This window comes from Lipotes vexillifer, unplaced genomic scaffold (assembly GCF_000442215.2).
Source record: "Lipotes vexillifer unplaced genomic scaffold, Lipotes_vexillifer_v1.1 scaffold791, whole genome shotgun sequence".
Classification (NCBI taxonomy): domain Eukaryota; kingdom Metazoa; phylum Chordata; class Mammalia; order Artiodactyla; family Lipotidae; genus Lipotes; species Lipotes vexillifer.
In genome coordinates, this window is record NW_006793445.1 from 800,856 (window position 1) to 811,187 (window position 10,332).

The 10,332-nt window shown below is 64.6% G+C and overlaps 1 protein-coding gene across 1 annotated transcript in view; it reads right to left on the minus strand.

Annotated features, from left to right (window-relative positions):
• Nucleotides 1-246: 246 nt before the first annotated feature.
• MCF2L (MCF.2 cell line derived transforming sequence like) overlaps nucleotides 247-10,332 on the minus strand; it is an 87,433-nt gene continuing 77,347 nt past the window's right edge. The window contains exons 21-28 of the mRNA XM_007466364.1: nucleotides 9,451-9,576; nucleotides 8,411-8,632; nucleotides 8,223-8,315; nucleotides 7,071-7,149; nucleotides 6,847-6,913; nucleotides 5,887-6,005; nucleotides 1,620-1,741; nucleotides 247-363 (exon numbers count right to left, since the gene is read on the minus strand). Of these exons, the coding sequence (XP_007466426.1) occupies nucleotides 247-363; nucleotides 1,620-1,741; nucleotides 5,887-6,005; nucleotides 6,847-6,913; nucleotides 7,071-7,149; nucleotides 8,223-8,315; nucleotides 8,411-8,632; nucleotides 9,451-9,576 (945 nt within the window). The remainder of the gene's footprint in view (nucleotides 364-1,619; nucleotides 1,742-5,886; nucleotides 6,006-6,846; nucleotides 6,914-7,070; nucleotides 7,150-8,222; nucleotides 8,316-8,410; nucleotides 8,633-9,450; nucleotides 9,577-10,332) is intronic.

A 10,332-nucleotide genomic window follows, 5' to 3' on the forward strand; every position in this document is an offset into this window, starting at 1 on the left:
CCGCGCGTCCTGGCCCCGCCCCGGCCCCGCCCCCGGCCCCGCCTTCGCCGCAGTGCCTGGGCTGCTCAGCGGCCCGTACCTGGGCTGCTCAGGCACCCGGGGGCGCCGCGCTGGCCGAGGAGCGCGGACAGGTTGCGGGCTGGCAGCCAGCCCTCGCCGCCGGAGCTCACGTTCCGCACGAACCTGCAAAGGGCGCGGTCAGAGTGCGGCAGCGCGCGCGGGCTCCGCGGGGGCGCGCGGGCGGTCTTACCAGAGGCCCTCGTCGCCCTCCTGCACCAGCTCCACCTCGTCCCCGCTCCTCAGGACCAGCGCGTCGGGGCCCCCCTTCTCGTCCAGCCCCGTGACGGTGTACTTCCCGGGGACCTGGGGAGGGGACGGCAGGGCGCATGGCACACATGGCACGCAGCTGCCGGTAGCCGGCGTCCAGCGTCGCGGGAAGGACGAGAGCCTTCCCATTCGCAGAGCTTCCGGTGGGACCATGGCCTTACACTGGGAAGGTCTCCTCGTCCAGGGAGACGCTCGGTCTCACGTGGCGGCCACTAAACCTGACCAGCCCGTGCGGTGCCCTTGGCTGCGCCCCAGTGCTCACACCACACCCAGCTCCTGCGGTCGCAGGGCCTTTGCACCTGCTGTTGCCTCTTCCTGGGTCACGCCTCTGCCCTCAGCGCACACGCTCTGCCTTTTACTAGTCTTTCACTCCAGGAGAGGGGGGATTCTTGTCCACCTTGTCCCCTGTTTGCCTTCAGTGCCTGACACAGCAGGTGCTCAGCACACCTGTGGACGGAGCTGCTGCGCGACGCGGACTCTGAGAAGGGGAGGCCATTCTGCCGGATTGTGGGGCTCCGGCCTCCCGAGCAGCGAGACACATGACTGGGAGCCCCTGAACTGTGCAGGGGTCACGCGCCACCAGGCTGGGGAGCAGGGAAAGCCAGGCCAGTGTCCATTACCCTCACGGGAGCAGCTGCACCCTCTGGACACGCTGAGCAGCACCTCGCTCCCTCCTGCTGCACCGCGAGCGGAATGCAACCAGCAGGTCTGCCCGCCTGCCTGCCAGCCAGCTAGGCTCTCCCACTGGTCCCCCAACGCCCTGGCCGGCTCTTCTCACCCTCAGGCCTCCTCGCGGAAGGCTGCCCCGGCCTCCCGAGACTCTCCCTGCGCCCTCCTCCAGTTACCTGTGTCCACCCCTCCAGCTCTGGGGTGCTTTGCTCGCTGCGATAAACCAGGTGTGGGCCAGGGCAGCACTGAGCGGGCAGCAAGTAACTGTTGCTACCGTCCTGACTCTGATGACTTAACATGTAAATAGCTTCCTCTGCTGCTCGTGCTAAAACAGGACTTTGTTTAGAAAGCAAACCCGTACCTCAGACAGTGCGATTCTCTGAAACAGATGGCGGTACACACGCAGCTTTAAGAAAGCTCCTCTGAGGGGCAGGTCAGAGGTGTGCACCGTCCGCCGTGAGGTGGTCTGGTGAGAACTACAGGAAGGCGGGCACACAGCCATGGGGCCCTGGCACCTGAAGGTCCCTCCCTAAGCCCTAGGAGGCACGGCCCCCTGAGCTGCACTGCTGGCGCCCTGGCCCCGGGACCAGCAGTGCCGCGGACGAGGTGGGAGCCAAGGTTACCAGCTTCCTGAGGCCCGCTCTCCCTTCCTCCTCTGCGTCCGAGGAGTTGACCGGCTCCTCGGCACTGGACCAGCCGTCGTTGTCCTCAGGAGCCTCTGGCGGGTTAGACGTTTTGCTCCAACCTAGAGAGGACCAGGCCCCGGTGAGGACCCCCTCAAGGTTGAGGGCGGCCTATGCACGTCCCCGTCACCCACACGTGTCGGCTGGGGGAGCCTGCCCTTCCCAGCGGTGCGTAAAGGCGGGCCGGACACCCGCAGGTTTCTGCTTCAACCGTGCAAGCTGCCCGGGGGGCCTGGGCCACAGCACCTGCTTCCGCGGTCGGAAACGAACCCCAGCCTCTACCGGACGGCTGGTGACAGCCGCCTGTCCGTGTCGAGGCGAACGACGAGGGAAAGGCGTTTTTAATCAACACCTGCAACTCTCAACACCCATCGGCAGGCCGGGAGAACAGCTCCTCACGATGCTGGGTGCTAGGAGCGCCCAGGCCAGGGAGGGGGCCACCCCGTGCGGGCCACGGGCGGGGGAGAAGCTTCCTCCGGGTTTTATAAACTATGTAAACATTCCTTCTACTGCCCTGTGGCCCCAGAGTAGCCGCTGCATTTCCCATTGGGGGCGAGTGCAAGTGCGTTGTGGAGAAATACGACAAGTGCCACGAATGAAGCGAGAGGCCAAAGCCACGCGCCTGTGGCTCTGACCCCAGCCGCTCCGCTCCGTGGCATTTCGACAAGAGGGGAGCGGATCCAGAATCAGTTCCCAGTTCCATCTGGTGTGGCCAGAAGCACACCTTCTCCTGGGAGAGAGGGAGTGAGGGAAGCACGTGGACAAGGGCAGAACGCATGCCTGCATGTCCCCCCACCCCTTGCAGTCAGGGTGCAGAGGGGCAGCTGTCCCAAGGCCGACACTTTGAAGGCTGGCAGTGACAAGCTTGTGTTAAAGCGGTGTCAGGGAGCTGCCTCTGTCTTCACAGAAAAGGGAGCTGGGACCCAGAGATCCCCCCCAGCCCGCAGAGCACTGAGCCCCTGCTCCAGGCCAGGCCCGGCACCCAGAGACCCTCTGGCCCTGCCTCTGCAGCCGGGCAGGGGTGGCGAGCACGACCCTCGGCCCCCGGCGGCTGGCGTCCATGCAGGAAGTGGGAAGCGGGGACTGTGGGTTGCCAGCCATTAACCACGCTCGCCTCCTGCTTCGGCACGTCCGTAGCCGCCCAGGGCGGGAAGCTCAGACAGACGCCGGGTGGGGGTCACCAGGGGCCCCGGTGCCGGGCAGCTGGCCACAAACGTCCACCCCTCCAGCCCAGCACCGATAGACACAGGGCCCCCAGCCAAATGGAAGCATGTGTCTGAAGGAGGACAGCGGGGGCAGAAAGACGACGCTGCTCCCTGGGCAGAGGGGCAGCCCCTGAAGACAGAGGCGTGTAAACCCTCACTTGAGAGCTGCATGGACGGACAGCTCTGCCCTTTGGTCACACCTGGCCGCCCGGGGCCTCTGAGTGACCCTCTGTTAACAAGTGGGATGGTCCCTGTGTCAACACAGTGACACAGGAATGAGCATGAAATGCTGAGCCCCGCGGCCCACTCTTAATCCACGTAGGATGCTGGGGGCTTTGAGGAGGACATCAGGCCGAGGAACCGTGAATACGGTCACCTCTCGTTCCAGTAAAAGAGTTGCTGACACTGATACTGAAAAAACAAGGGGCTGATGCAACTCCAGGAAGCAAGCACTTGGCATTTTCAAGAGTGCCAGCTAGGGTGGCCTGCAGCTCACTGTTACCTGCTGTGGACTGAAGTGATTCCGATGGATGGGGGAAGGAGGGGGAAGGAAGGGGAAGGAGGGGAGAGGAGCCGGAGGGGGAGGGGAGGGGGAGGGAGGGAGGGGGGCTGGCAGCTGGGCCCGGGCTCAAGGCCCTAACACTCATCTACCGGGACATGAGGTCACCTCACCTGTCTCACAGGTGAGCAGAGGAGCTCGCAGAGGTGACACACTGGGCTCAAGGGGAGTAGACGCAGAGTCTGAGCCTGAGCCGAGTGCAGCTTCCCACACAAGGAGAGTCAGCAAAGCAGAGAGATGCCTCGGGCACCTCTGGGCCTTAAGCAGGAACACAAATGGCCAAGACCAGCCCCTCCCCGGAGACCCTGGTGGGGAGGTGATTCTACTCCCAAGTGCCTGGGGCTCCGTCTGCAGGGCTGGGTGCAGGCTGGGGTAGGGGTGGGTCTCTGGGCTCTCCGGCCCAGGGAAGCGAGAGGGCGCAGCCTGGGTCCCTGCAGCGCGGACTGTGGACTGAGGCCCGAGGCCCAAGGCGGGTCTGCATCGGCATCTGGCTCGGCTGTACCATCACGTGGTCTGGGAAGCGCGGGATAGCTCACAGAGTGAAATCCTGTCTGCGAGCCTTAGACCCTCAGCCTCCGCCGAGCGGAGGTGGGGGGCTTTGGGTTTCCCGGGGGAGGCTCTGCCCTCAGAATACGAGGGCAAGAGAGACGAAGGCCCGAGTTCCAACACGGAGCCTCACCCCAGCTGTCTGCGCGGTCGGGTGGGGCATGCCGGCTGCCGCCCCCAGAAGCATGGGGACAAACGGTGAGGAAAGATGGGCCTGGGACGCAGAGCCCCGCAGCCACTGAGCGAGAGCCCAGCCCAGCCCAGGCACCAGCCAGGTGTCAGCAGCTGCCACCTGGTGGCCAGTGGGCAGCTCTGCGCATTCTGGGCACACCGGGGCCTGAGGCCTTGGACCGAGAAGCGTGACGTCACGTCAGGCTTTGCACAAAACAGTGACTGTGCTCCTGGCTGGGAGGGACCAACTTCACTGGGCAGCTCAGATGGCGAGACAGGGTCCCTGACCGGATGGGGAAATGGCGCCAGGCTAGTCCAGGAGGCTGAGCCACTCTACCTCGTAAACCAAAAGGCGTTGGGTCGCTCTTTACTTGGTGTCGCTTAGCTTTTTTGTCGGGACTGGTAGGAGAGGCTGTAAAAGGAGGAAGAGCAGAGACAGAACGGGAGAGACGGAGTGAGGAGCGAGCCGAGCACCAGGGGGGCAGGAGACACAGCGAGCTCATGCTGGGGTGAGACACACACGGCGGCAACAGGCTGCTTTCCAGTGACTCTTAAAAAGCAGCTTCTTGGGAACACAGCTCAGCTGGCGGAGGGATCCAGAGGTCCAGGGGGAGGCCCAGGAGAGCAGGAGGGTGAGACGGGCGGGTGATGGCCCTGCGTCGGCATCGTAGCTTTAGGTAAGCGGCCCCTTGGCTCGTTTTCTGAGCTCCACGTAAAAGCATGCCCAGTACGCATGCTCACCAAACCCAGCAAGGTATAAGGACCGGGATTTGCCCGTCTTTTTGTTTGTTTGAGGTCAACTTAAAAGTATTTTATAAATATGGAAAAAAAGAAAAAAACCTTCCAATTTTTTGGACCAATGAAAAGACCTCTAGGCAAGACGGGCTTTCAGAATCGGGCAGCGAGTCCTCTAACGACCCGCCTGGAACCTCAGGGCTGGCCTCATGTGCTGTCTGGGTGTATTTCCCCCATATATTCACTGCCCAGGAGCCCAGGCAAGCTTTTAGAGATCTCCATCGGGTGTTCTGAACCCGCCTGTGCACTAGAAACGCCCAGAGGGAAGTGGATGCCTCGCACTCTGGCAGGGGGAGCAATGCCCTCGGGGACCCCACAGGAAAAGGCGGGAAAGGGAGGAGCTGGACCAGAAAAGCAAAGGACAGTCCCAGCTCCTGGCAGGCGGGCCTCTGTCAGAAGAGCTCACCTCCACCTCTGCAAAGAAAAGGCCCTGAAAACAGAGCCCTGGCTGCACGAATGACAGACCCGCCAGCGTCAGGGGAAGAGAGCGACTCAGTGGCAGACGCGTGCCTGGTGACCCACGCGAGAGGCAGATGCCCCTCCCGAGACCGTCCACACGGATGAGCACGGCACGGATGGATGACAGACAGCCACGGGCGCAACCCGCCCAGAAGCCCGCCGGCCGGCCGGGGCCGGGCACCGTTACCTTTCTGACCTTTGAGGGCAGCAAAGCTCTGCAAGGTGAAGCGCTTTTTGGAAAGCGCAGAGCTTTCTGAAGTGGAGCTAGTGACCGCGTCATCTGCGGGGAAGAGAGGGCAGTGCGGAGGGCGCCGGGCGGCCCCGGCGGGCCCCTGTGCTCTGTGCAGGCGGCCGGGCCCCGCGCTCTCCGTGAACCTTCCCTGTGCCCACCGGGGGCTGTGAGGCCCTGACACGCCTGCTGCGGACCCCCGATGCAGCCCCCGGCACTTCCGGGCTTGGCCCCAACACTCACCTCTGCCCTTCTCGGGGGGCCTCGGCAGTGGCGCGGGGCCCACGTATCCCTCCAGGTTCAGCGGGGCCGTTTTTCTTTCTTCCAACTTTCTGACGTCTTTTGTGTTCCCTTTAGAGGGACTAAGGACATCAGACACGTGGAAAAAGAAAGAGAATGTCGTTGCCCGGTTAGCGTTCAAAGGTCTGTGAGGAGGAGGGTGGAGACCTCCCTGAGCTTCGACCCCGGCCTTGGGGCTGCGCGCCTCTCGCCGCAGGGCCCCGGCCCTGGCCACTCATGTTCAGACGCCGGGCGGAGCCAAGTGAGAACAAAACCCACCTCCGTGACTATTAAGTAGGAGGCGGTTTTGTTGTTGTTTTCTTTCCCCAGGGGGGGCCCTTTCTCCTTTAAAGCTATTGTTCTGTGGTTTATTTATTTAGACTATAAATCATTATTAAAGCATCGTTATTATTTCAACCATGAATAATTAGACGTGGCTTACATAAGAAACAGTAAACAAGTAAGTGAATGAATATAATAACAAAGGAAAAATAAGGGCAGAAAAGGTACGATGAGGCCAGCATGAAACGTGACCCTGCGTCTGTCTGCCAGCCATGGGCCTCGGGCTCGGCTCTGAGCCTCCAGCGCCCCGGGGTCCCCGTCCATCTGGGGCGCTACCGTCACTGAAATGCTGGCGCTGGACTGCTCTCTGGAACAGCCGCCCACCATGCACTGATCATGATGGGAAATACCGCCCGGATGGAAAACGGTCAGAGATGCTGCAGACGGGCCTTTGGCTGGGGCTGGGGCTAGAGGCACAGGCCTTGACGCTGACCTGCTGGGACTGACCCAGCAGCATGTGACCCCAGGGATGCTCTCCAGAGCGACCCCGATGACCAGGAGGCTTGGTGACAGGGCCGCGGAGACCCGGCGGCACGGGCTGGCTCCCACTGGTGACACCCCCAACGCGTGGCCGGGCCTCACCTGGTGCCGGCGGGCGCGGGCAGGGGCAGGCTGTGCGACTGCTCCAGGGCTCGGTGCTGGCTGGCCTCTGCGGGGACAAGAGCCCAGCGTGGCTCAGGAACGCAAATCCAGCACCTTCCCCTCCAGGTGCTGCACGCGGTGCCTCAGATGGCTAAGGATCCCGAGGAGGCTTTGCAGGAACATAAACGGGCCCCCGGGGGACAGCCCAGAGGCTGTGCCCTCACCTCTGCATGCCTGAAGCTGGCTCGTCAGCACCTTCCGGATCTCGCTCACCCAGGTGGCCTTGATTTCAGGAGTTGGTGCCTGTGTCCCCAAAGCAGACCAGAAGGTGAGTGCGTGTGTTCCCGAGGGACGCGCGTCAGTGTCTCACTCTGCAGGTGCCCGGGACCCTCAGAATCGGGGCTGACGGCACCACACTCGGGATGCGGGATGGCACCCCCTCAGGCGAGGGTGAGATGGGCAGGCCCCGCGGGCGCCAGTGCACGGACCCCAGGCCAGCACCCTGCACGGTCTCTGACTCTGACTCGGTGGGAGCCCCTGCAATGTGGCCTGCCCCGAGAGTGTGTTTCTCTGAGAAGCGGCCCTGACGTCTCCCTAGCTGATAAGGACGAAGGGGATCTGACATCCCACAAGTGGACCAGAAGCTGGACCAGCGCGGCCGGGTTGCTGCCCCACCTCCACTCCGCCCGGGGCCCGAGGGCAGTGCAGGTGGGCGGCTGGGCCCTGAGGACCCTGGGCCTGTGCAAAGCCGGGGCGCCGGCCGAGCCCCTGGCCATTCCCGCTGTAGCTCCGTGGGGCCCTCGGCTGGCCGCGCTGGCCTGGGTGTTGTGAGCTGTGAAGAGTGCAGGTCACTGGGGCCTCCACTCTGCGGTGGTGCGGCACCCCCCAGGGCCCCCAGGCCCAGACCACCGAGGGCGTCAGGACGGTCAAGGGCGACCGGCGAGGCACCTCCCGGCGCCGGATCGCCCTTTCGGGCTGGGGTCTCTCCCGGGCTCATGGGCGAACTTACACTCCACCACCTCCCGCCATCACCGGCGAGCGAGGAGGACACGCTCCCCGCAGGCGCCCGGTCGTGCGTGGCAGCGAGGACACCTGGCCCAGGCGGGCCGGGCCCCCGCACTGTCCCGGGACCAGGAACCCACTTCCTGGCAGGGCACCTGGAGCCCCCCTGCCCCGCAGCGTCCCTGTACCTCGTCCCGGGCTCGGCTTAGTTACTGACGGCCCAGGGCAGCCCCACACGAATGGCGGGGCCCTGGCCTCCAGGGAATAGAGCTTTCCGAAGATTCTAGACAGCAGCTCTCAGCAGGAGACGCTCACCGGCCGTCCTTACGGAGCTGGGCGGAGCCCGAAGCCTGGCCCGAGAGCGCGGGGCCTACCTGTACGATGTACACCTCCTCTCTGGTGTTGTACCAGATCTCGAATTTCTTCGCGTCCCCTTTCACGTTCTCCGTTATGCCGACGGCCGTCATCTGTGAAGGCGGGGCGGGCGGTGGGCGTCCGGGCGAGGGCGGCCCCGCTGCAGGAGGCGGGCGTCGCGGCCCAGCGGGGGCGCGGCCTCACTCACGTTCAGGGCCTGCTTGAAGCTGTAGGACGCGGCCTTCTCGTAGCCCTGGCCGCCCTCCTCCCGCCTCTTACAGAAGAGCACGGCCTTCTCGTGCAGGAACAGGTGGCGCTGCATGGGCTTGAACCGGGCCAGGTCCTTCACCTTGGCGTGGCCCTTCTTGTGGTCCGTCCAGACGCTGAAGGAGCCCTGCATCAGCAGCTTCCCCAAGTCGCTCAGGTTCCCCTAAAGGCGGCGCGTGGGGCGCAGTTAGCGCCCAGGGCGGGTGCGGCCGAGGAGCCCGTCTGGGAGGCCGGGCTGCACCCCGTGGGGTCCAACGGCCCGACACCCGGGAGAGGCAAGTGTGCGGTGTGCTGGAAAGGTCGGGGGTCGCAGGGGGTCTGCGGGGATGAACGGGGGAGCCCAGGGGTGTCTAGGGCAGTGGGCCGCTCTGTGTGACGCTACCGTGCGGGACACAGGTCATGGGTTTGTCCAAACCCCCAGAGTGACCCTGCCGTGGGCCGTGGACTCTGGGCGACACGCCAGTGGAGGCCGTCGGCTGTGACAAACGCCCGACTCCACGGGGCGGGCCGGACGGGGGTGGCTGGGTGGGAAACCCCTGCGCGTTCCCCTCAGTTTTGCTGTGAACCCGCTACTGCTCCAGAAAGAAAGTCTATTAATGAAAAAACAGAGTCGAGTGCTGAGTGGATTTACAGAGAGGACAGGAACTGTGCGCGGCCTGACGCGGATGCAGAGGGGCAGGAGGCGGGGTCTCACGGTCGTGCCCACACGCCGCGTCACCAAGAACAAAACGGGTTCAGGGAAAGACCGGGAGGGAAGTGTTTTCGGAGCCGCCTCTGCGCTGAGCTGCAGCCACGGGGTGAAGCGCCCTGGCTTCCGCACAGGCTGGTGAGCCGCGTGCAGGGTGGCCGCGGCCCAGCCAGAACCCGGTTTGACGGTGGTCTGGGTGGTGCGCGTGTAGGGCCCACGCTGGCAATGGGACGGCCTAAGGCCCCGCCCCCGGCTCGTGGGCTCCCCCTGCAGGACAGGGTCGGGGGCCTCACCTCATAGCCCGTGATGGCGATCAGGTGCATGGAGTCGTTCACCGCCTTGAGGATGCCCAGGATGGAGCTCAGGGCCTCCTGCAGGTCCTCGGCCCCCTCGCAGCTCTTGCTGTATTTCAGCATCTCCTGCAGGAGGTTCCACGCCCGTCTGGACACTGAACCCCGCCACTCCACCGAGAGCGGCTGGGGTGCCCGTGCTCTGCCCCACAGGTGAAGGCCCTGGGCAGCCCCGGGCACCGACCTTCCGGACACGTGTGTGGCTCCCTGTGCAGTCGTCGCCGGTGGGGACAACACCCACGCGCACTCAGACACTCACGTCCTCCCCGCACCGGGGGGCCTGCCCGAGCCGCTGGCCCCAGAGCGCCTCAGGAAGCCACCTTCCCGGCCGCTGCAGGCCTACACCCAGCCCTCGCAGCTGCAGATGGGGCTTCTCCCTGAGCTGGGCAAGGGCAGGCCCCTCGCAGCGCCTGGCCTGGGTGAGCACCCAGCACCACCCCCGCTGCAGCTCCTGTCTCCCCGCCTCTAATCCATTACTCCTTCCGTCCAGATCTGACCCCCGGACGAACATCTGTTACAGCTCTTCACACCCATTCTCAGGCCTCGGGGATCTGCTCTGCTGGGCCCCCAAGACAGCAGGACACAGGCAGCCTCGCATGTGCCCTGTGGGGCAGGGTCTGCCTGCCTGTTGCCCGCTGTGTCCCTGACCCCCGACAACGGGCAGCGCACAAGGCCCTCCACAAAGGCGTGTGAAGAGCCAGGGCCTCGCAGAGATGGGAAGAAGGGGTCCAGAGACCACGGGGTTCAGGGACGGGTCGGGGCGGCCGCCACTAAATGGTGTGCGGCTGGCGGGGGGCAGGCGGAGCGGGATCTCAGGCAGGGAAA